The sequence below is a fragment of the Heliangelus exortis genome, chromosome 1 (genome assembly GCF_036169615.1).
Source record: "Heliangelus exortis chromosome 1, bHelExo1.hap1, whole genome shotgun sequence".
Taxonomy (NCBI): Eukaryota; Metazoa; Chordata; class Aves; order Apodiformes; family Trochilidae; genus Heliangelus; species Heliangelus exortis.
The window spans coordinates 134,064,286-134,090,055 of NC_092422.1; the positions used below are offsets into that span (position 1 = coordinate 134,064,286).

At 45.3% G+C, this 25,770-nt stretch overlaps 1 protein-coding gene across 3 annotated transcripts in view; it reads right to left on the bottom strand.

Annotated features, from left to right (window-relative positions):
* The window catches only part of CECR2 (CECR2 histone acetyl-lysine reader), a 95,281-nt gene that overhangs the window by 13,093 nt on the left and 56,418 nt on the right, over positions 1-25,770 (bottom strand). For 2 of the 3 annotated variants that reach the window (XM_071767477.1, XM_071767470.1), the window contains exons 3-9: positions 10,741-10,924; positions 9,846-9,985; positions 9,209-9,313; positions 8,595-8,644; positions 6,403-6,572; positions 5,573-5,650; positions 640-796 (exon numbers count right to left, since the gene is read on the bottom strand). In XM_071767477.1, coding sequence (XP_071623578.1) covers positions 640-796; positions 5,573-5,650; positions 6,403-6,572; positions 8,595-8,644; positions 9,209-9,313; positions 9,846-9,985; positions 10,741-10,924 — 884 coding nt within the window. The remainder of the gene's footprint in view (positions 1-639; positions 797-5,572; positions 5,651-6,402; positions 6,573-8,594; positions 8,645-9,208; positions 9,314-9,845; positions 9,986-10,740; positions 10,925-25,770) is intronic. The other variant, XM_071767487.1, reaches the window with a different exon arrangement.

Sequence of the window (25,770 nt, forward strand, 5' to 3'; positions counted from 1 at the left end):
AGAAATGAGTCTGCTCTTAGGACACCAGTGCTTACATGTGCTGGCTGAAGGCCTGCTGTCTTGTGCCTGATCTGATGTATTTAATGCAATACGGCTGTTTCTTGCACAACAGTTTAAATCAGCATTTAAATCAAAACCACAAAAACCCAAGACCAACACTTGAAGTTTCCACTCCTGGTGCTCTATTTAGTCTGACACCTTCATCTTTAGCTCTCCAACTGCCAAGGGTAGTAGTAGTACAAAAATACTAGTCTTGATACTCCCATGTTGTCCCCTTCCCTTTCTTCTCATTAATTGGGCAAAAAGGACCAAATGCTTTTCAGCTAATCCTGCTCACAGGGAAATCCATTGGGAGGCAACTGGGGAGACAGGAAAGAACCGAGGAACATGAATAGCAGGGAAGTGAAGTGCAACTGGGGCAAGGGAGAAAATAAGCATAATTTGAGGAAGATGACACACTGAAAGTATGCATTAGAGAACAGCCACCAACACTGAGGGAGATAGGCAAAGGAAAAGAAGCCAGTCAGGACAAATTATCCCAGGTAAGGAAAAGAAAAGATATCCCTGTTAGCAGTTCTTTCAAGACCTCAATCTTGGCTTTGAAAGTTTCTACCTCTGCTTCCCACTGGCCACATGTACCTTCCACTGCTTTGACCTTCTCCTCCATCTCTCTCTTCCTCTCCTCCTTTAGCAGCTGTTCCTGCTCCCTCTTCTGTACTGCTAAAAGGATTTGGCGCTCCTCCTCTTCCTCTCTACGCCTCTGCTTCTCCATCGAACTCAGCACATTCGGGTTAACCTGTGATGAAATGATGCACCAAAAACTGTAACTCATTGGCTTATTCGAGTCTGAGCAGAGGTGGGTTTACGTTGAGCAAGTATTAAAGCGTACCTAGAATGAATGGCTGGGGGGGAAAAAAAGGGGAGGAGGGGAAGGTACACATGAATTCCTGGATGAAAAGCAACATGGGAAAGAAAGTTATTTGTCAAGCAATGAAATCCTACTGACAAAGGGCCAAAGGAGGGAGGAGCGATGGGTTAGACAAGCTGCCACTCTACCACGGATGCACTGTGTACATTTCCCTTATAGGCAAAGGATTCAAGCTGTTGACATCCCCACATAACACCTCTACCCCTTCCAGCTAGGAGAGTCCTGAGTTGCCAAGGTGAGTAGAAAGGACTACTCTGCTATAAAATAGAGTACTTAGGGTATGAAAAAGACTGGTACAGCCTTGCATCAAGGTATTGTTTGAAGTGTTTTACTTTCCAGTTCAAAATAAGAGCCACTGTATTTCTTTGTGCTTATCTCTCCTGAACTAACTCTCACTTGTTTGTTTGGACAGTTTTCCTGTTGTGTACCCCAACCAGTTTTCTGGTTCAAGGACACCCGGCTCTTCATTGCCCCACTTCCTCACCTTCCCACTGCCAGCAGGCAACAAGGCTGTGTTTGATTCTACTTACACTGCAGGCTTCCCAGGCCAGGCACTGCCTGCTCCCATTTTTCCAGTAAAGTGTGAGGTTTGTATATGGCAATGTGGAATTACCTTTTTTTAGCTTAACTTGATTATAAGACAAATGAATCAGACATCCACCAGCCACTCTGACTTCTTGCAAGACCAATGCACCTTTTGCAAGCCCAATTCCCTGCCTTGTAAGCAGGGAATATTGACCAGAACAGTACAATGTGCCCATGGTTCTTTCCACATTAATTTTCGGGGAATAACCAGCAACCACCACTTAGGCAGAAGGTATTTCCTGAGGATTAGCAGTCAGCTGAGGTCCCACGGCTGCTGCTCAGACCATTAACTTTGCCAATCCCAGTACTAATCACCAGAAAAAATCTGGCACCATGATTATTCTTTGTCCTTGTTTTATTGCCTAGAAGTGGAACCTTGGGGTATTTTCATAACCCCCACCTTGGGGTGGGGTTTCATAGATGCCTAGAAGTGTCTGGTTTCACTGTATATTCATTCCCTTCTGCCTTCTTTTCCCATACACAGCACTGCCCCACAATCTCCTTCTGCAGCTCTCCATGGGCAAGCATCATGGATCCCTGACTCCATCAGCAAAAAGATATTAAGAGAATTATGCTTCAACAACCAAAAGCCACATAGAAGTGTATGAGAAAGGGTGATGTCTTGATGACATTAAGACCATATCCTGCATCGAGCAACAGAATGGACAGCAAAACCACCAGTGATTATTTTTAGGAAAACCACACAGCAAGATCTCACCACAAGATCTACCCATTTTCTTTCCAGATCTTGCCCAAATATTAATACTTCTCTCTTTTAACACCTTTCTAGGGAACCCATTCTATGAGGCCACATGCCTTCATGTTAGCAAGCATCCCCTCACATTCAGTTTAAAGTTAATTTCTCATCCCCTCATTCCATCCAATTATTCCTAGCTATGCTATTCTCTAGCTAAGCATAAATTCTCTTTTTCAGCAACATTCTAGCCTTTATAGGCTTCCTTAGACACTTAATGCTGCGTTTCTGTAATTTGGTTAAATGTTTCCTTACAAAGCAATCCTTCCAGCTCCCTAATCCTTGTAGCTGCCTGTCTCAGATCTTTCTTCCAACTGATCAATATCCAAACACCACAGCACTCAGGACTGAAGTTGCTATGCCAAATAGCAGAGGTCAAGAACCTACAAAACCAGGTTCTACATTTCCACTTCTGAGTTTTTTCATATCTCTTTCTCAGCCACTTTGCCATCCTATTTTCTACGCATGCATTGCAAACATCCTCCTTTAAAAACTGATCCTGACCATCATCAACCAGTTTACCCCTAAATTTCTTGACTTATCTTTGAATTGCAACAGCAACCATAAAATTCAGCAACAATTAGGAAGAGGTAAGTAAGAACCAGCCATCAGAAGTTGTTACAGCAGGTTATTTTATTAAGGATACAACCATCAGTCTTTAGATTCTCCAGCCAGTAGATCTAAGCCAACCTGGTGTGCCAAGCTCATTTCTACCACTGTTGATGCACAGGTCACACCTTCCCCTTTCCTAGATTCATACATCTCCCCACCATTCTTGTCCTACAGAAACATGAACCCAGCATCCAAACTGCAGTGCTCACACCAGGACCTCTCCAACCCTGCAGGGTACCTTCAGCACCCTAACCTGTAATGGCGCAACACAAAATTCACAGCATGTTCCAGATCAATCCATGACAACTATGGTATCCTCAAGAAACAAGACAATTTGAAGCAACAGGCAGAATGCCATCCTAGCAGATCTAGGAAGAAAACAGAAAAGCAGAAACCACAAATGGTGTAGTGAGCGCCAGTGACCGCAACAGACACCTGTAACAACTTCTTCAGTGTTTACAGGGCAGTGACAATGCTGGCAAGGGCTCTTCGAGATACTGCAGTCATAGAAATACCCTGATTTTCAGAGGGCACTACTGTCTGGTGTCCCACTTAAGTGCATTGCTCAACTCAAGGTTAAAAAGTAAGCAAACAAAACCAGCTACCAGATGTGATGGAAACAGACACCTATTGGAACAATAAAAGCAACAACCCAACATAACTTAAACTTCCTTTTTAAACAAATAGGTGGCAAAGGGATGTTTCTCCAGCTTTCTCCCCACTTGGAAGATAAAAAAAAAAGCCCTCACATCTACAGCCACATCATCAACACCTCCTTCCCTCCACCAGAGAGCACTCCAGGACACAACATCCCTGCTTTCCCCCCCACACTCCGTGGGACCCTGAAAAGGCCAAACTTCTCTGCCTTTTGCTTTGCTCTCCAGACAGTGGGTATAAGACTTCAAGGGCAGAAGGCCAGGAGGTGCGGATGTCCCAGGCACCCCGGCCCCTCACCCTCCAAACCTTCCCTGCTCCGATTTCTGCAGTGCTACCCTAATGAGTGTGCTGCTCAGGCAGCTCTTTAATGAGGAGCTAATCTGAACCACCTGTTGAGAAATCCCCCGCAGGATTAGGAGCCTACAGAGCAGTTACATGTTGGACCAAAGTGGCATCCAGCTTGCAGAGCCAGGAGGAAGGGGTCACCCCTGTACCAGGCTGAGGTTTTCTTCCCCAGATTTGACTGCTGCAAGAAAGCCATCATGCTGGCACGTTCCCTGACTCCCCTGCATCAGGGATGACTGCCATGTCCTGCTGGGGACCCCTTGCAATTGTCCCCACTCTCATGTTGGCAGGCTCCCTGCACCTACGCACAGCAGGCAGAGGGAGGGCCCCCCACTTGCTGGAAACGTTTCACTGGCCCACAGGCAGCAATTAACAGCCCTTTGCCACCACAGACCTGGAGCACCTGCGGTACTGATTAGCATCATTCAGGCTCCATGTGTTTCCCACTCCCCACCTCCTCTGGGATTTCTGCTGCCTGTGAACAAACACGTGTCCCTGTGCTTCCTGAACAGTGGGCTTTGCAGAGGGCAATTCTGGCCCCAGACTGACCATCACTGGGGTCTTATTTTCCTCTCAGCAGGCTTTTATGTGCTGCATGATGAGAGGTTCTTCCTTCCTTTTATTTATCTGTTCTAAGGAATTATATTTATTGTAGTGAACTGTACTTTCTCCTTTGTTCTGCAGGAACTCCTGGCCCTGGGTCATATGGGATATTCCCTGCAGCTTAATTTCCCAGGGTTTGACAAAACACCAGCTAACTATGTTTTCATTACATCTACAGCAAGAAATTATGCCACAGCCTGATAGAATCAACTCAATTTCTTCTTCCAAAGCTCATCAATCCCGTGTTGCCAGACCGGTCACTTTGGGTAGCAGTTGCCAGGTCAAAGACCACTCCCATCTCCACCGTACCATGCCCCTGGCTGTGCCAGCATGACTGTTGGGGGCTGTGTGGTGAACTGTATTGGAAAGCTGATCTATGTTAAAAATAACCTTGACCAAAGAAAAAGGTTATATTTAACTCCAGCCACTTTCCTGGGTCTGGCTCACTGCACAGACCCACAAGCGGCAGCGCTGTTATACACTGATGGGGTGGAGAGGAGATGAGGGTTAAGAGGGACGGAAAGAGCAGTTTCAGCTGACAAGGCTGCAGTTTGATAAGCGTTTCTTTAAGCAGCCTAAATTGTGACTTCCATTTCCAGCTGACCCCTCTCCTAGCTCAGCTCCATGCCGCATCAGTCATTCCTCTTCTCCCTCCACGCTGTCTACACCCTCATGTGTTTGCAGCCTCACGTTTTCCCCTTGGCTGAATTTCTGTCATTTCCCTTTGTAAGCTGGTTCTGCTAGCCCTCATCCTTCTTCAACTTTTCTTTGAACTGCCTCGAATGTGCCAGCCCTTCCATTGAAGTGGAATTCCCCAGACTGAGCGCAGATTTCCATATGCAGCTGCGCTGGAGTCTGCAGCGATCCTGGTTACCTCTGCGATCCAGAGGGCAGCACCTCCCTGCTCGCCATAGAAACCCCGAGTGTCAGCCTGCCTTTGACGGGCATTGCCACCCATCTCTCTTTCAGCACAAGCACTTTCAAATAACTCCTTCCCACTGAATAGCGATGCTGCGGTTTATTTTTTCCCCCAGGAGGCATCTGCTCTTGCCTCCCTCAGTCGTCCTCCCCCTCGCACCCCCCCTCACCTCCTGCTTGATTGGTTTGATGGGCTGATGGTCAGACATCCACCTGGGAGAATACTCTGTCCGCTGTAGACGCTTCTCCTGAAACAGGGTTGAGAATTGAGGGAAGGAAAAAGAGAGTGGAGGAAATTAGGGCACATTGGTGACAGTGGCAAGAGAAACTCTGGGAGCTAGAAGTGACCATGAAATCTCTATTAGCTTTACAAGGGTATAAAACAAGCAAACTGAACCCAATCCAAGAACATCACGCTGACTGTAGAGCCCATTTTACAAAGCCATCTAGCCAAAGGTTCCTGTTCCAGATCTGTCCAACCTAAACACATTGAGATGATGGACAATACCCATCAGAGTTTCACGGCTCTGACTTACCAGCTCGAGTACACTTAGCTAGGACAGCTAAAGCAGCCACTGCCACTTCAGCAGAGACAGCTGAGAAACAGCAGTAAAAGTGAAATCAGAGGCAGTTTGCATATAAAAGCTAAGCTGTAAATCACAGCAGTTCAAAAGCAGACAGAGATTCTCTGCTAGAAGAAAAGGGACAGGAAGAGGGCTGAAGACAGTAACCCCTTCAGCCACCCTACCTATGCTACTGTGCAATCATGAACCAGATCCTTCATTACTGACTCTAGCCCTGCCACTCCATGGGAGAGAGTCTTTCTCCCCGTACACAAGCTGAACATCCCCCACATCAATGACACTTGCAGGCTGGAATGGGGGAAGAGTAGGACAGGGTGACAGGCTGCTTGCATTTAGCTCTCCTTCAATCAGCAGACTTCAATCCATGCTCTTGGAAGCAGTTACAGAGAGGTAAACAGGATGTCATGTCTTCTCACCTTCTGTGCAATCATGTTGCAGATCTCCGGCAGGAAGTCTTCACTCAAGAGTTTGTAGAGCTGCCGCTCTCTAAGGGAAGTCCTCTCTCTGAAGCTCTCTGTGACCTGCCTCCACTCCTCTTCCGTCTGACACAGCAGCCACCATGTCCCACGGCCAGGCCCTTGGGACCCTTCAACAACATGAAAGGATGTTATCTCCACAGAAGTTATGGCTAACAGCTTTTCTTTATCCCTTCTCCTCTCCTCAGGGCTCAGGAAGAGCAAAAGGTGCTGTCAATGACCACTGTTATGAGAAGCATGCTCACTGCTACAGACCCAAAGATCTCGAGCCACCAGAAGCACTGCTACCTCCTCTAGTGACACCAAGAGTGATGTCAAGACACAAAGGAAATACATAGGTGAATTAGTAATGGTGGCTCTTTGCAACACATGGGTAATGTGACAACATCCCCGTAGCAAGCCTCCATTCAGGTTATGACAGAAAAAAGGATTTAATTTGTTTTTTGTCATGAAGGGTGTCAGACAGCAGACTAAAACCACTGAAAATTAATGTTATTTGAAATAAGATGGGGGTTTTTTTGGTTTTTTTTAGCACTGCAAACCTTTGCTGTGGTGAATAAAACCTCCCATTCTCCTCAAATGAAACATTTTATTTGCAGGCACTTGAAAGAAGAGGAAGTGAAGAAGGATGGGCTTCATCGGGCTGCCAGATGAGGGAAGTTCCAAAAGTTCACATCCCTTCTCTGCTCTAATCCAGAGTGGGATCCAAAGATCTCCCACTGCTCTGAAGCATGTCTCAGCTACCAAGACACTCTGAACTGTTCCACCTTGCATGAAACATTTGAATACTAATTGTGAAGGAGGGACTATCTCATTTGGTGGTTGGAACACCCACCTGGAGAAGGAGAATGTGGTTCCCGTTCCACAAATATTTACACAGAGCAGAGAAGCATCATGGTTGCAGCTTGCATGCTTTTGCCCCAGGACACTCTCTAAACAAAAAATTCTGTGGCTCATTTTGGGGGAGGGGGAAGACATTGGTTTAAACCCCTTCGGGCTGAGAGGTTCTTGGCTCCCTCTAGAGCTCCTTTCTTGGGCTAACCACAGGTTACTGGAAAGAAAGCAATGGTCACCACCCCACTGGCAGATGTTACACAGCTTCTCACCACATTTTCAAGCAAATAAACCATGAAAAAGACTATATAAAGACTGCTAAAACATAAAGACTGCTAAATACAATAGTGAAAGGCCACCTGGCTACATGAAGCTGTCCCCTGCCCACCTGCAGTGGGGACCTCACCTGCATGTTGCCCCTAGAGCCTGCCCCCTCATTTACCCATCCCTTGCCAGTCCCCAATAGGTGACTCATTTCAAAAGCAACCAGGACTAAGGCACTGCTTCATGCCACCAGATTACTCTGCATCTGAAGTGACATTTTGCTAGAGGACAATGATCTGATAAAATCCCCAGTGCTTCACATGCTTTGCTCCCAGCTCTGCCACCTGGCTCTGGAGCAGCCTCCAGGAAATCTGAAGACAAAGGGCAAAGGGAAGGAGGCACAGCAAAGACAATGACACCCTTGCCTTTTATTGTGGGGCAACTGGCAGGCTTGAGCCCCTGGGTTATGTGGAAGCCAATGGGTCCCCATGTATGACAAATGGGTCCCAGTCACCTTAAAATCAGGACACAGTTGTCAACTTGCCTCTACTGCTTGCCTGTTAACCCCTAGGTAGGTACCTCCAAGTCACTGTTTACCGAGTTCAGCCAATGGCCACTGGGAAGGAGAGGCAAGGAAAATAAAAAAGGTTCTTCCTTCCCCTATCTTGTCATCAATGACCCCAACTCTTTCCAGTCTGAAAAAACCACAGCCACTACAAACAGGGGCTTGTGCTCACCTCACCCCTGAAGGAGCAAGGGCCATTCACAGCTCATTTCCATCAACTTCAGTGAGTAGGTGGGCCCCTATGGCCTAGTGTAACCCAATGTGTTAGGTTTCTTCATCTCAAACTAATCCAGGATGATAAGATAGGACGCTCACAGGTGCCCAGGCACCAACCCCTCCTTACAAACTCAGCCTCAAGCACTGGCAGAAAGACTCTCCCTTTCCTGAGAAATGCACCTCTCTGAGTTTTGATAATTTAAAAGTCGTGTTAGCTGATCATATCAACCCTGACCCCGCAAAATCTCTTTACCATTTCTTATCTGAGTCTCATGGATTAGCAAATTCTCTTCTGCCTTCTCCCTACATGAAAAGAAAGAAAAGAAGTGATACAATAAATATATTAGTTCACATCATTGAAATGCAGCTGCTTCAGAGAAGAATAGGGGACACATCGGTTATATATATTCACATATATATTATTTATCATGGCTTCATAACATTTCACAAAGTGAAGGGTGCAGGTTGGAGTTTGGTAAGGACAGTATTTTAATTCTGACAAGAAGCATCCCCAAATATATACTGACTCCAGTGGCCAGGATTTTAGCCTCAAGTGCTATGCAGTGAAAGCATTTTTTATCAGAAGTATAACCCCCAGCACTGCACAGGAGAACTATATCTGAAGTGAGGTAGCTGGAAAAGCAATACCCACTGTTTCAACAAACTTGACTTCCAGCTCAGTCAGAATTTTCTCTGGAGAATGATCAAAGCACCATACCAAGTCTGAACTTGCTTCACTTCAGAGATGCATTGAAATTATGGCTGCATGGTATATACATAGTAATTGGGGGAACCCCAGAGGTACATTGTACACTGTTCTGGGAACACATGCATTTTATATCCATTGCAGGAACAACCTCTCCATACCTCAGCAAATTTTCTTCCACTATTTTTTTCCTCTTTGGTGGTCGCCCTCGTCTTTTGCCTGTTTTCCCAGGAATATTTGGGGTGTTTGTCTGCCCCCCACAGCCCCTGTGAAACAGAAAAGCACCGTGAAATATCTGCTGAGCAAGAGAACTGTGGCTGGCAGGATGGGAGAAGGGTAGGGAAATTGGAACAGCTGCTAGGAACCCAACGAAAGGAGGGATTAAATCAGCGCAGCAACTGGACAACAGGGAGGGGAGGAGGGATTCCCACTCTCTGGGAGCCTGATCTGGGAGCTGCCGGCATGGTGTGGGGCAGACAGGGAGGAATGTGGTGGGGCAGGCAGCATCTTTCCCATAGCAGGCTCTCCTGGTGCCACAAAGGCTGCAGACTGGCTCCCACACAATGCGTGACGTGGGGCAGCTCGCAGTCTGCTTGGCAACTCCAGTCTCGCCCCGCATGGCCGTGGCCTTCTCCCAGGCCCCCCCCGTGTTGCCCCACATCCCCCAACCCCCCGCCACTCCCTGACACAACAGCAGTCAGGCGGATCTCCTTCAGCCAGGATGGCTGGGATGCCCCCCTCCTCACTCCCCTGCATCCAGACGTAGGGAGGCGGGGGGGCATGTGCAGGGGTTGTTACCTGTCTGGAGCCAGCTCTCCATTGGTTTTTCCCTGCACTGGGTCTTCCTTGTACATCCGTGTGCCATAGAAGTACCAGTACAGGGCTCCGCTGCTGTCCTCGCCCAGAGGCTCCACGCGGAGGCTGTCGGCGTCCAAGCCCTGAGCCCACCGGGAGCACCCCCGACAGACGGTGACATGTTGAAAAGCAGCCACATTGTCACACAAAACATGATGACACCTCTCCACAAACACCTCCCTTCCTACCTCCTCCCCTCCCACCATGCCACAGCAGCAGTACAGCTGCTCCTCCAGGCCAAGCTGGGAAAATGTTACTCCAGGGGGAAGGCGACCGTTCCCTCTCTGTCCAGGGAGGGATTTAGATTGGCATCTCTAATTTGAATGGCCTCTCTTGTTTTAACATTTCATCTCTGGTGCTCCTGACAGTGAAGGTCTAATTAGTGCTGGCGACAGTCACACACAGCCCTGAGAAACTCCCTCCTCAACCTGCCTGCTACCACCCTTCCCCCCCCAGTATACTTCAGCCCCATCCTTTCATCTCACACCATCCCTCAGCAAGGCAGTCTCAGCTCTCACAGCTCTGCCATTACACTTGGAGCATCTCCAAATCCACTCTTGGGAGGAAGAATAGCAAATGAAGCCAATTTACTTAGCAACTCCCATGTTACAGATACATCCACACAGGACAAGGCACTGAGATCAGTCCTGCGTGCTTGCCCTGGGTCCTCTGCAAGGCAGGTGAGGAGATGGGGAACTACTGACACGCCGCACTGCCACTGATTACCTGGCCTTAAAATACACTTAAGAGCATCAACCCTTCTCCTCCCAGGAAGATTCTCTACTCTGGCCCAGCTCCTGTGGCTGCAGTTTCCCCCTTCTCTGCTGCCCCAAAGCACCTTGAGGAGGTCAAAGACATCATCTGCATCAAGGCGGTAGTCACAGAGGCGGTGTAGGATCTCAACCCGGGTGCGCAGGGGCAGCTCCTGGAAGGTAGACTCCCGTAGGGGGTTGGGTTTCCCTTCCTCCAGCTCCCACCGGTAGTTGATGATGTCCTCCAGGTAGCTGTGAAATGTCTGGGATCTAATCAAGAAAACAAAGTCCCACACACCCACTGTAGTTTGCCATACCAGAAGCACCTGATGCAACCAAGCAACTTAAAAAAACATAACGCAGAGAGCTAACACTTGAAGGATAACTGAGCTACATGACAGCAATGGTTCCCAATCACAACAGTCTCATTGCAACACCATGGGATTTCACATTGTACACATACTGCTTACAGGATGATGTATGACTGTTATTTCATTCCAAGCTGAAAGAAGTTAAAAATTCTCACCGTAGCACCATCCTCTTTCTATCGCACTGGGCAGTGTCCTGTGTGACCACCAACATCAACTGTTTATTAAACCAGGATACAGCAAAGCAGATGAGTCCAATCTCCTTCCACCTCTCCCCATTTGAAGCAGAGCCTCTCTTCTTCAGCTTTCCATTCACTCACCTCTGCCACTGCCAAACCCTGTATCTCTCTCTGCCTCTAAAGTAGCTTTTCATGCCATGGTTCAGTGGCTTGAAATTTTCAATCACTGATCACCTCTGCCACCATCATCTCCACCCTGCTCTCCTGTGTACTTCCCAGGTTCCAGCTGTGGCACACATTCTCCTTTTCCTCTGTCTCCAGAGGAGCTGCCACTTTCATGGTCTGCCCATTCTTCCACCAGTGGCTTTGGTGGGACATTTGCACAACCCTGTTAACACATGCAGTTTGGGCCCTGCCACACAATGAGTCTTGTTCCCAACACGAGTGTATCTCAAACAGGGTTCAGGCAAGAGGACTGTCTTCTTTCTAGTTTGCCAGATGATCAAGCTGAACACCCACACCCCAGCTCTTCTTAAATACTGCTACTAAACCCATCTTTTTCATTTGCTAGTTAGGCCACATTAAGACCCCCTTTCATTGTGAGCAGTTCACCATATAACCCAAGGAAAACACAATTTCTTACCCTAATCTGGCATCAAGGGTAAATGTTACCATCTGACATATATTAGACTGCTGGTGGAGCTTACGGCTAAAAGAACTCCTGTCTTTATTTTAAGGAGAGTAAAGTCCTTACTCTGAGTGCTAAAAATTCCAGGAAAGGGAATGGAAAAGGGCTGGTGAGGCTGCATGTGCTCAAACACAAAACTTTCCCGAGGTCTGACAGTATCACTATGAGTCCTGAGACTTGTCAGGCTCTTTCATGCTACTGGGGTTGAGTATCCTGAGCACAGCAAAGGGGGGACCCCTGCCGTGCCCCAGCCATTCTTGCACACACGGGAAGTCCATATGCCAGCAAGAACACCACTGGGTACACATTCCCACCAGCTCTCAAAAAGGCAGCTCAACTTGATAGGTTTTTGGCACAAAGAGATTACTCTATATGATTAATGGAACCATGCCAGTGCTACAGACTTGCATTTGCCTGAGAAATTGCTTACTACTACAAAAGCCATTATTTTTGAACAAAGAGATAGAGAAGCGTGATCCAACTGGAATAGGATTGTTAAAAGTCAACGAGAAGTTAGCTATTAGGCATGGGGCTTCACACATTTGATAAGACTGATCTTCTTTGCAAGGACCGTGACTGGACGATGACTGTAAGAATGAACAGAAGCCACATGAGTCCTCATGCCATGTCCATCTGGCAGCATTCCCCTTCCTATTCTAGTGGAGGGAAGTTGATGCTCTCCACGCTGCAGATCACTCCCCATCAGCTTGCTTGTTTCTGACGTCAAATGCAAGCTGACTTCCCAGAGATAACTCCTTTCACCAGATGAATGCTACCAGCCCTCAGGTTGATTTGACAATACATGCTTGAATGTCCTTGGATCTAGTGCCTTCTGAAGCCTGGAGTTTGCTCTTTTCCACCAGACACAAGCAGAGTATTTAATATTGCCAAGTGTCACTGTTCTGCCCCACTAATATCAGCAAACAAACAAATGAAACAGTCCCTTACACACACAAAAGCTCAGTCATCACAACAAAGGAGGACTGGTTTATGAAGTGATTTCTGTGCTGGTTCAAGTACTAGTTTAGACTAAAATCTACAGCAGCTATCCTTAAAAAAAAAAAAATCAGTGTAGGGTAAACCTATCTGAGGTAGCTGTGGATTCCCACAGTGCCTTCCTCATGTACTTTGAGACCTAACCCAACTTTCAGCAAGGACTTCAACTTCAGTAGAAGTGGGATATTAGTTTTTCTTTATGGTCTTTTCATCTTTTAGAGTGCTAATTGATTACACACAGCTTAAATGCCAGATATTTACTGAAACCACTGGATTAAAAAAAACAACAAATCAACACCAAAAAAACTAACAAAACCCCAAACACAAAAAGAACAACAACAAGAGGGAATTGAGTCTAGCTTCCAGAACAGAAATAGTAATCAGAACATCTTTTCCTGAAAGGAAGAAGGAAAGCATCAAGATACAGGAAAGCAATACCCGTATTCGAATGCTTAGTCCACTACAGAAAGGGATTGACTATAAGATCTCAGAGAGCACCTGAGCTTCAGCTCCTCAAATTCAGCTGTTTGACACTGTCAGAGCACAAGACAGAAGATTATTTAATCAGATCTGATACTCAAGCTTTGGCTATTTCCAATAACATTGACTCAAAAAAAAAAACTTTCTCTATGATCCTGAAAATCTAGTGAGTGATGTGGGATGCCAGGATGAAGACTGTTCCTATTTTTCTGGCTACTTTTTTATTATCAAAAAACCAAAAAACAAACAAACAAACAAACAAAAAAACCAAACCAAAATAATAATGGGTCAAAGAGAGAATTTTACCACTTGCATGAGCTGGAACCCCCTCAGTTCCAAAAGATTAGCTGAAATCTTTGCCTATGTAATTCTGATTCCCTCTGGGGACTGGTGCTGTTGACTTAACCAATTTGGTTTGAGTTTGACTTTCATAGAAGTGGCTAACACTAGAAATTTGTGCCATCCACCCAGTGCTCGATACATTACAGGCTCTGTTCTCAAGAGTACTTTGAGTTCCTACCACCATCAATTTTCAAAGACAGCTACTGTGCATTTGTCGCTTTGAATAAGGATAGAAATGAGAGCCAGAGATGGGAACCAGATGTCTCAAGGCATTCCCAGTCACTCTAAATCTTACCCAATTTATATTTTCCCTCTTCATGGGGCCCTGCCTCCTTCCTTCAGACAAATGTGGGGTGCTCGTCTTCAACCTGTCTGCCACACCTACAATTAGCCTCACTTAGGTTGTCTTTATTAAATTCCCCTTTCAAAAAGGTTTCTGACACAGCCCCCCTGGGTTTGGGGAAGACAATCTGCAGGGAACATAGCTATCTGCAAGAAGTCTGCACTCTCTGGCTCTCCCATATGCAAAGCAGAAATGCTTGGGACTTTGTAGTATTATCCATAAAATTAAAACCCAGGAAACAGACAGACAGTGCCCAGGACTGGAATGATCTGGATGCAGTCTGTCAAATATCCTTTTTTCAAGCTCATAAGCAGGACAGTGATCCACCTGCAGGTGTGGCAAGTCCTTCAGTCTCTGCTGCAGCTAAGAACCTCCAAAACCCCCTTTTTTTTAGGTGGGAGGAAGGCAGGAGTGAAATCATTAAGATGAGGAGATGGGGTCTTTGATGCTCTTCTGAGGTGCTCAGCATCACTGAGACTTGTAACAATACTCAGCCAGTAGAGGCAGTGCTAAATCAGAAATGCCCTTTCCCTAAAAATAGGAGTATTCCCAAAGAGGACTGACTCATATATGGACACATTCTGTGTAAAGACATGTATCCAAAAGAAAATCAGCAGCTCTCCCTTAAAGTAAACTGAGGCTCCTAGAAACACTTTATAGAAAAGTGGGAAAATACAGGCCACAGTGAATGTCACTATATTCTAAACACTTCTACCACCCCATCATACAGCAAAAGCATCTTCCATACAGCTCATTAACCAAGGGAAACTATCACAGAGATCACCTGTAAGAAGTCAGAGAAGTCATCCTGGAATACTCTAACTGTAAAACTTCATCCTACACACAGATTGTCTTCCTCCCCATCCTAACTTCACTAGCCTCTGAACCATTACTATTTTCTTCACTTGTCAAATGTCCTCTGTTTTGCTTGCCACCACATAAGGAAAGCAACTTGGATAGCTGAAGTGGGGAAGTGGAGGAATAGTGCATGTATATCTATGTGATACACCCCAGATGGATACAGGTGATTTCTCATAAGCCCAATGCAATTACTTTGTCTTGTCCCTGACTATGCTCTAAAACAACAGGGTCCTTGCCAGAGGTTCCTAACTTTTTTTTTTTTTTTTTTTCAATTATTGGGAAACAGGTCAGAGACGAATCACATCTGTGGCTGAAAGTTTTAATCATATGTTGTGGACCTCTGCACATGCAAAGGGAAATGTGGGGCAATAGTGGCAGACAATCCACAAGAGTTCCAGCAGGGCTGAAGCTAAAGTTACCTGTGATCTTTAGTAGCAGCTGCAAAAAACTTCAGGACTTAACAGGGAGCAAGCCAAAGGAGGGGCTCCTCCCCAGCATTGCTATCAGCATCCAGTTGGAGAAATGATACACCCCTCAAGAGCTCAGACCTGCAGCCTGGCCATCTGCCACCCGGCTGCCTCCCAAAGAGGGAGATTTCTCTGTGCTCCAGGAGAGGGGAGATGGAGATTCCCCCCCCCCGCCTCATGGTACCCATTTGGCAGACTGCTTCGGTGTGGTCTATCCCTGCTCACAGGAGAGGCACCCTTTCCATCACCCAGGGTTTCAATGCATGGGGTCACACAGCTGTCAGAATAAGAAGCTTGGTCAGCAAGCAGGAAGAGACCCCATCCTGCTGCTCATCACCATGCCCAACTTCCCAGAAGGGCTCCTTTAGAAACCTCTGGAAGAGAGGGTGAGATGTCACAGGTTTGACAGAATATATGGAAAATTTTGGTTGGAGCTTCTGGTGTGCACACTTGGGAGGGCACAGCTGCATCTAGAGACCCCAGCCCCACAGGCATCCTGTAGGGCAAATCCAATGCAAAATTCTTCTGAGTGAACCCACAATGTGAAAACACACACTTATTTTTCTTTATCCTTGTGCCCAGAGGAAGCAGAGCCATTTGTGCTTTTAGTTTTAAAGTGTCCAAAGTAAATCAGATCTTGGCTGGGAAACTGTAAGCAAAATCAAACCGAAAAAAAAACCCCAAAAGCAAAAACAAACACCGATTCAGTAAGAGAGTCCCCGTGTCAATCTGCACTTCCTACAGGCAGGGTGCCATGGCCTGAGTGTGGAATTACTATACCACAGACTGTGCCAATTTTGTTGCAAGCCCCTACTCTTCCTTCACTCTCAAAAAAGTCCAAAAAACCCAAACCAAAACAAAAAAATCAACACAACCTAAGGCTCCCAATCTTGTGGGAGTAAATATTGGATTACAAAAAAAAACCAAACAAAACATTAGGGTAAGGAATTGGAAATACTGGAAACCAAAATCTGTCATTGATACTCAGATATTCTTGGCACACACAGGTGAGCCTTCTGAAAGTTCAGATGCCAAATAATGGCCTGGACCCACCAGCTTATGTTTTAAGTTTCTTGTATCATTTAATTTACAAAATGCAACAGAAGAGTAAATACTGGAATGCTCTTGAGCTGAAACTTGCTGGGAAAACAGCAAGTCTGACCTATAACTAATCCCAGGCAACTGTAATGTTCTGTACTTGAGATTAAAACCAAGAACCTGACAAAACCAGAGAATGACTAAGAGCAGGAATAACAATAGACCTTCTCCAACTCCTGCCCAAGGGTAGGATGTGGGAGGAACATGGAAAACAAGACTGGGAGAGCTCAGTCTTTCCCTCAAAGACTATTTATGCAGGAATATAATTACTCTCATAGTTCGTTTTACAGAGTTAGCTAGTAAGCAAAACAACAGGTGGTACACCTGACTGGTAAAAGCTGAAAAAGACTTGGATTTCCTCAGCCACCCAGCACAAGCATTGCTTTAACAAGGTTCTTAGTAATAAGTTAAAGAAGACGTTTTCAGGCATTTAATTCACAGCACACAAGAGAAGTGATTTTTCATCTGTGATCTCTCTAGTCAAAAGAAACAACAACAAAAATCAAGATCTTCTCAGAACAGATGTTTTAACATGGAATTAATTTTATGGACTGAAGATATTTCACCCTATGGGCTGGCACCTTTTAAGTTCTGAATTGGCAAAAAGGCACCAGTTTGGCATTGGGAGTCACTCAGGTGTTAATGAGAGCATTAAATGACAGATGGCATTCAACATATTTCTCCCTTCTCCAATGAAGACAGCTTCTTTGCTACCACAGAGATCAAAAAAGCTTAATTCTTAACAAGCATACAATACTTTGGCACAAAGGCAAGCCCTCTAGAAGGTAATGGGAAGGATTCAGGGTTTTCTGGTATGACCTCAGTCAAACATCATTAACAGGGTCAGGAGAAGCAAAGCCTATTTCAGAAGAAAAAAAATATGTAAGGGCCCCCATGATCAATCTATCGTGGCTTGTCAGAAAGAGAAAGCTTAGGTTGACCTTAGAAGCAATATGAGTTACTACTACCAGCCTGACCTTGAGCTCTCATGTAACAATGGAGACTTTTTTTTTTTTAACTGTATTAATGAGCTTTCAAATATGAGGTGGGGGAGGAAGCCTTATGGACCAGCTTGTACTTTACCTTCAAACAATTTACCCTACTGAGACACTAAGGCATGATGCATGGGGAATAAAAGATACTACCTCATCATTCTGGGAAAAAAAAAGAAAAAGAAAGAAAAAAGAAAAAAAGAAAGAAAGAAAAAAAGAAAAAAAAAAAAGAAAAAGAAAAAAGGTTGGGCAGGTGTATTCCCCATTTCCTTCCAAGTCCCCTGTGTGCAGCTGACTCAGAGGCATGCAAACCAACAGAAAGCACACATTCCTCATACCCCGACACATTCCTCAGACCCCAGACCCCCAGCCAACTTGTCATCAAGGCACTTAGGCAGGGGCTCAAGTGTAACAAGCAACCTTGAGGGGTCTCTCCTCAAAACACTTCGCTGCAGCAGAGCAAAATGGACAAGAACCCAGAGATCCAGGAATTCTGACCTTAAACTTTAACATCCACATTTTGTTTCCAATTTAACTAGCAGCACCATTGATGAGGACAGACTTCCCAAATCCCAGCCAGGGACAGTGTTGAGGAAAGCAGCAACTCATGGCCACACCAAACTGGTGATGGGCCTCACAGAAAGAGCCAACCCTGGCAGAGCCCTTTTGAAACAAACAAACATCCAGGCTCATCCTGCTTCTCAGTGCCCTCTCTTGAGACATGCCTGGAGAAAAGCAGCTGGCCAACAAGTGTCAACAAGAGTAAGACGCTAACATTAACAGAACCTGAATGAGACCATAAAATGGGAGTAAAATAAACTAAAATCAAACTGTACTGATCAAAGCTCCAAAGCAAAGTTTCTCCTCTCAGAGCCGAGAAGACAGACTCCAGAGATTGCTGGAGCACAAGACCATCACAAGGCACCTACAGGTCTGCTTCTTGTCCTCCATTGAAAGTTAGAAATGAATGCAGACATTGTCCAAACCTCAAGTAATTCTGTGGCTTACCTGTGTGGTCATCAGGAACACTGGAAGTGAAGGGAAAGAGAAAGGCACCTAAAGAACTGTGTTGATGCATTTCACTGAACTCTACACACAATGACATTTGTCTTAACCACTGCCAAACATGGGAAGACATTTTTTCTTCATTACAACCATTGTTTATTTCAAAGCACAGTAATAAAAAAATATCTGTTAGCAAATGTTAAGTGGTGGCAGCTCGTCCCTAACGTAGTTTGGTCTAACTCCTGGACTTGCCAGTCTCAAAGATCACTGATCAGAGGTTTCCATATCCATGAAAGATACACCCAAGTCTTTCACAAAAGTGAAGAACAGCAGAGTAATTTCAGCACCTTGGCAATTCCTGTTCCCTGCCCCTCACTTGCCCACCCCATAATTTGCTTCAAAAACTCAAGTTCTGGGCACTGGGACTAACCCCAAAAATACACTGAAGAGATGCTTAGAGAAGATCTCAGGGTTCTAGACCTTCCTTCCAATATGATAACACAAAGTTAGGACAGGAGGTCCTCCAGCAGAGAGGCTGCTTAATATCGCTAAGGAAACCTGATTTACATGGTTGGATGCCAGATAATCCACTGCCTTCCCAACTGAACTCCTCAAGTGTTCATGTTTAGGAGAGGGAAAAAATAAGCCAAGAAAATACAAAACTGTCAGCAGCTATAATACTCCTCTCCCGCTCCTGGTCTTCCTTCATCTTACTTCAAGTGATCTTCTATACAATAAAAACTAGGGAAGTTGGAAGGGGAGCTGGCAGATATGTTGTATCCCACAAAGAAGCAGAATAGGAACAGCTATGGAGCGAGGCAGAGTCTCCAGGGAGGCAGAGAGAATGGAGAGCTGATGTGGGCTGTCTAGTCTAATAAGGGATCACACCACAGGAGCATGTGCTGGCTTGACAGAAGCAAGTGCAGCCACTTAACCTGGGTATGACAGCTGAAGTGGGAGCGTTGCTTTGCTACCCCCCAAAAATGGGGAGCACAAAGGGAAGCCACAAGGTCACTGCTGACGGCCACTCTCTGGAGGCTCCAGATCTGCTTGTACAACCTTCTCCTCACAGCCACAGCAGAAAAACTGAGCAATGAAGGAAGTTTCCAGCTTGGGCTCTTTAGCACTATTAGTCCACACTCACCAACTCTCAAATGAGACAGAGATGCCCTCTTACCTTTTGTGAGCTGACATGTGCATCCTCCCACCCCTTTTCCCTCATAAAGGGATGGGGGGCAGCAAGTCCACCCCTCCAAAAGAGGATGCCAGCTGTAGAAACTGATCTCATGCAGCAGTGTGGCAAAAGAGCATGTTCTGATCTTCCCCAGCTGCCTACAGTCCATGCTTCTTCTGTGATTTGGCTTTTATTTAGCAGCCACTCTATGCATGACACAGCCGCTGCAGGTGACTTGTTTGTCATTTTGCTGAGTGAATGCAGAAAAGCAGCAGAGATACCAGCATAGATACAGCACTGTCCTGCATTGGCCTCTTCTGAAAAGGCTCTTCTCTTAGGCTGGCAAATGCTGGGGACAGGCAGGAGTGCTGAGATAAGTGTCTATTTGATCTTCTCTCCCCCATTCACCCTGGATTTTTCACTGCTTTATGTTCACAAAATGCCACGGCAGCTAATCAGTGCTCTGTGACCCCTGTTAATTGGGCTATGTGAGAGAAAGGCAACACCGGCAGGAGAAATCACACATACCTGTTACTTTGAACTGTCCTGTCATTTTCCATCTCCAAGCTTGCAGGAGCTCCAAGCACCCTTCTCTAAGCCAGGGCTGCTCTATTTTTCAACACCATCCCCAGGACCAGCAGGAGGGGCCACAAGTGTTTTATGTTGTCATCCTACCCCTAACACCTCAAGGTATAGGGAGGGAAAACAAAGAGGCATGTTCTTGCTTCTCTTTCTGCCTGAGAAGTGATTTTTGGTGAAGCAAATACAATCTGAAAGTGCTGATGGCCCTTCTTCCACCTATGCCAAGCTGCTCCTCACTGCCTGTATCTGCCTCTCTGTTGCTCCCCTTCTCCCTCTCCACCACAATACCAGAAAGAGAAGAGCAGATACCCAGCATCCATCTCCCTGCCTCAAGAGACCAGCAGCCCTATTTGGCCAAGTAAGTCAAGGAAACAAAGCAATTGATGTGAAGATGTGAAGCACTAGAGAAAAGAGAGGCTGGATTTGCAAAGTCTGGTGGCTTATGCAGCACTTGGAGGATGAGGAAAACACATATTGTTCACTAGATGTACACTGGGTGTGGGGGCCTACATTCAATTTTTAGGTAGGAGCAAGGACTGCTGGAACGTTTTCACTGGTTGATTGGGGAAAAGAAGAAATAAGGGTATGAGCAGCAATAAAACCAGAACAGCCAGAAACATGCCAAACAGCAGCTGAATGTATATGGTACCAAAGGAAGAGAAAGGCCTGGAGGCAAAGAGGATGAGCAGGAGGCTGTGTACACTGCCTGGATTCAGAGAATATTAATGGGATTAAAATAAAACTTAAAACATGATGACTACCTGTTTGTCTTTCAATGCTCACTCAACACTTCCTTCAGTGAATGTTTGTGCTCTCAGTGCACAGAAGATTTTAAAGTAAAGTTATGGACAGAGAAACAGGAACCCCCTCCTTCACTGAAGCTGGAATCTGAGTAAAAACTGATGACAAATCAATGGGTTGGATAACTGGATTAAAAAGGGGAGGAAATAATTCTGCTAAAAGATTCTGAAACATCACCATGGTGAGCAGAGAGTATTGCTATATATATTTGTGAAAACTCAAATTAAGGAAGCAATAGACGAACAGAAAGGATTACTTACCTTGAATGAATGCAAAGAAGAGATAATTTGAGACAGTATTAAAAATAAGACTTTTTCCTTAATTTTAACTGCAAAAATATGATTAATTAAATGTGATTACACTATTTGCCACGAGCATTGCTGGGTTTAATTCAGGATGACCATGTTCATACTAAAGGTGTATTTAAACACACCTGCCCATCTTTGCCAGAATATTAATTCCACAGATACTCTGTGCTTCACTGATTATTCAATTTTACCTTTAAGACATTATCTGGAAATCAACAACAAACCATTTGCTTTCAGTACAACCCATGAAAACAGCAAGAGTTTTAAACAAGACGAAACCAGCTCTGTAATCAGTTGCTAACATGCATTTTCCTACCTACCACTGTGATGAAACACAGCTCCAGCATGGAGGAAAGCAGATGATACTGCAATTGCTTTTTCTCTTCTTGCCTAAAAAGAGACCTTGTTTCCTTGCTATATGCCTGAATTTGTAAAATACTGTGCATCTAGAAATACGTATGAAGCTCCAGAAAGTTCCTGTCAAGACAGGTCTGTCAGATATCCTGCCTGTCTGAATGGGATGAAACCTTGAGTGTCTGTCAAGCAGTAAATAGCTTGTTTCTTAATCAGAGGTTTGCACTGGGCAGTCCATCAGTCATGGAGCAGCCAAGATGCATGTCCCCAGCAGTGCCAACCACTCTTCTGCTGCCCCAAGTAATCAATCTGTGGAGGCGATATCAGTTACTGAAGATTTACTCAGAGAGGGAGGCAGAGCTGTACCAGAGTGTGGTACCAGTGCTCATGTCACTACACACTATGTCCAAGGTGAAAAGGACCAAGGAAAGAAGTTATGTCACCTCAAGCGCTTATGATGAATCAATGATAGAACTGAAAATGTGTATCACACCTGAAGGAAGCTTGGTGTCAAGGTGGCATGTGATACTGCAGGATACAAAGGAGATGTCTATGTGTATCACCTCTTGCCATGGGATGACATTGATCTTGCCCGAGGATGGGCTGGGGAAAATGGCTTTCATTAAGCAATGAATTCCCTGGCATGCTAGTGACCAGAGTCAGAGAGCTGGGGAGAACTGGAGCTCGACACAATCCCTGTCCAAGGGGATCTATAACTGGCAGCTAGACTGGCAACATGATTTCTGACCTGACAACATGCTCAGATCAAGAGGCAAAAATCTCATAAGACCCTGAAATGCAGTATTCTGTCAGGCTCAAGATCAGAAAATGAGTGACAGACACCACTGGCAAAGGTGGAAGGCAAAAGTTTCAGAGCCAACACTGGCGTGTGTACTGAAGGCACTGACTGGAGTGTGGGCTGGTACCAAAGGACAGGGAGATAATGGTAATGAGCTGCCACAGCAGTCAGTATTGAGCAATATTGAGAACACAAGAGAGAGGTGCAGGGCAGGTGAGCCAGATGAAGGAAGAATGCACTGATCCACAGGGCACAGCTGGTCTCCTGGTGAAAAGTAAGATCATCAAGAGAAGATTAAGCAATACTTATGCCAAACTGGAGACTTTACAGGCACATCAGCAGGCAGCAGGCTTGATGACACCAACGACTTAATCGTAAATTAAGTCACTTTTTGGATGCAACAGAAAAGGAAAGAGCCTGGTTTCTCAGAAGAGCACATGCTCCCAAGGTAATAAATCTGAGACAGCAGCTCCTAAAGTCAGGTTTCGGACTCGAGGAGCAATTCAACTTAGACATTTCTCAGCATAAATTAAAAAAAGAAGGTACCTTTCCCCCACCGCAGACAGGAGGCCAGATTTTTGTCAGCCTTGTAAAGGAAATTAGAAAAAGGCAGGAGGATCCCTGGGTAGGGTGAAACAAAGATCCTGAAAGTCCCTGATCAGCAGGTGAGAGCTGCTCCTCCAGTCCTCTCATGGATGGATGCCTCCCAGCACCCCTCAGGAATTCGGAGTGCTGCATTCTTCTCTGTCCAGTTCTTCCCCAAGGCTTATCAGACAGGGAGGATGGGAATCACTTATAGGCATAATGAACCCAGAGCCAAGACATCGTCTGAAGCCTGGGGGGTTCTGCATTGCTTCTGTGTAAAGTACCTTTGGTTTTGAATAACAAAAGGCAATCTCTTGAAGGATCCGTAAGAGAAGAAGGTAAAAAAAAAAAAAGGAATGGGTGTTAGAACCATTTATTAACTAGCCCAAGAGCTAGTTACATGGTGTTAAATGTAATAAAAAGAAGGATCTGTGTGCTCAAGAGGAAAAAAGCTTTGGGGGAAGCCAACTGTCGACCTGTTGAGGGGGAGGGGTTAGGTTTGGGTAACACTGGTGTGGAGTGAGAGACATGGTAAGATGCAGGCTGCCAGTGATCTCTTCATGCATGCTGGGTGTATAGCCAGTGCATACTGATCTGTCCTGAAAAAGATGTGCAGTCCATAAGGGAGGGATCTTGATGGCTACACAGACACAAAGAAGTGTAAGAATCGCTGCTGTACTCTCTGCTCTTGCCACATGCTGCCTCCATGTGCACACTTTGACTCTTAAGGCAATGGAGATTTTTCCTCCTTCTTATGTGTCTTATTCTGTGTGACCCTAACACTCAAACATACAGGGCATGGACAACAAAAAGTCAGTCTAGACATGATGAAATGCAGATCAACCCATAGTAACCTCTACCTCAGGAGGGATGAACACAGCCTTTTGGATGGTGCAGAATAAAGGAATGTATCTACAACCCCTCTTTCACTTTGTGAGATGACCTGGTATGACAGCAAGGGCTTTGTTTGGCCTGTGATGGTATTTCACTTCTCCCACCGATTACTTTCACCTGCATCTAACCAGGTTTCAATTCCTGCTTGACAGTTTTCATTTTCATGCTTCTTCCTTTCTACTACTGTTATTTGATGGTGACACTCTGAAGAGAAGCAGATCAACCTCTGGAGCTGGAGCCGATTAACTTAGTAAAAACATTCTGAAAGAGCAAACAGGAATGAGGCTCTCTGTGCCCCACATTCAGACTGGAAGAGGACCATTACTTACTATGCATTCCCGGCTCCAGCTTAATGCTGCATTGTTCATTCCTAGTGCCCATCAACAGAAAGTATGCTCCCAATTCATAGCCATAAGGTAACACAACAGTAATGCTGCACCACAAGCTCTTCCGATTGTTCAGGGAGTGTAGAGAGGACCTAAGGGTATAATGAGCACTGTGGGGATGAAGATGGAGCTATTGTCTTGATGATGATGATGATGGAGAACCAGGACAGGTGCGCATACTGTGGCACAAATCCCTATGAAACAAACCCTAATGCGCTTGCTGATGGTAGAAAAATATGCTGATTGAGGGACAGGAGTCCCTTCTGCGGCAAAAAATACCCACTGTAGGGTTGCCTTAGAGCAAACAAGCTTAGCAAATTTATTTCTTAGAATAAGTCCTACATATAAGTTTCCGGGCACAATGCATGAGCCCAGGTTTAGAGATTAATAAATGTATGCTAAGGAAGCCACTTTAGGGATATGTTCCAGAACAGGTCTTTCCTAAAAAGCTTAAAACACTACAGAAAGAAACTTAGGAAGGATGGAAGGTAAAATGAGAGAAAAAAATAGAAGTATAGGTGACTTCAGAGATTGACATGACACACAAAATTATGGTGGTGGTTTAGCAGCTGGCTAGCTGCTGTCCCAGCTCTTCATCTAGCTTACTGGTACTGAAAGGCTCCAAGAAAATAATTTAAGAACTTCTCCAGTATTCATCCTTGGACCAAAGATCAGTTTTTGAACCTGGCTGAGGTGCTGGGAAGTGGCCTGCAAAAGTCTCTACAGTGAGGGTAAAGGTTTCACATGGAGAGAACTTCAACATCCTGTCCCTCTCTCTCCATCACTCTTTGTCTTCTACTTTCTAAGGAGAGTGTTTTCAACTGCCTTCTCAATTTCTTTCTTCATCATTGCTTTCTTCCTTCTCTAAGAAGTACTTGGTTTGCAATATCAATAACTTTAAAATACAGATGTCCATTTCATATTTCAAACTCTTGACAGTGGCATGATGACATCATTTCAGTCTCCAAGACCCCTCACTGACTGTTCTCTATTAATCTTTTAAAGCTTAGTCACCTATTCCTCCTTGTCAATGTTTTACATAACTCCTGCTTCTCCCTAGCTATCCAATCTATTTCTCCCTCATCTGTCTGCCCTGACAATAACAGCACAGCTTCCATGCTTGCTTTTTCTTCTACCCCTTTCATTCCTTAATTTCCATCACACCTATGGAATAGCGCTTCCAGAATGTGCTAACAACTTTTCTTTAAATTCTTTCTTAAAGATTCAGTTTATCCATCTGAGACTCAAAGATATTTACTTAGCTTTATTTATACTTGAACTCTATGATTTTATTCCACTGTGCTTCTCATTAATCTCTGAATGACCGTGTTATTTTACAGCTGTAATCTCATCCTTCTTTTCCCAACACCTGCCAGCTGTCTCATTCTCACTTTTTACCCTTTAGAAGGCTCAC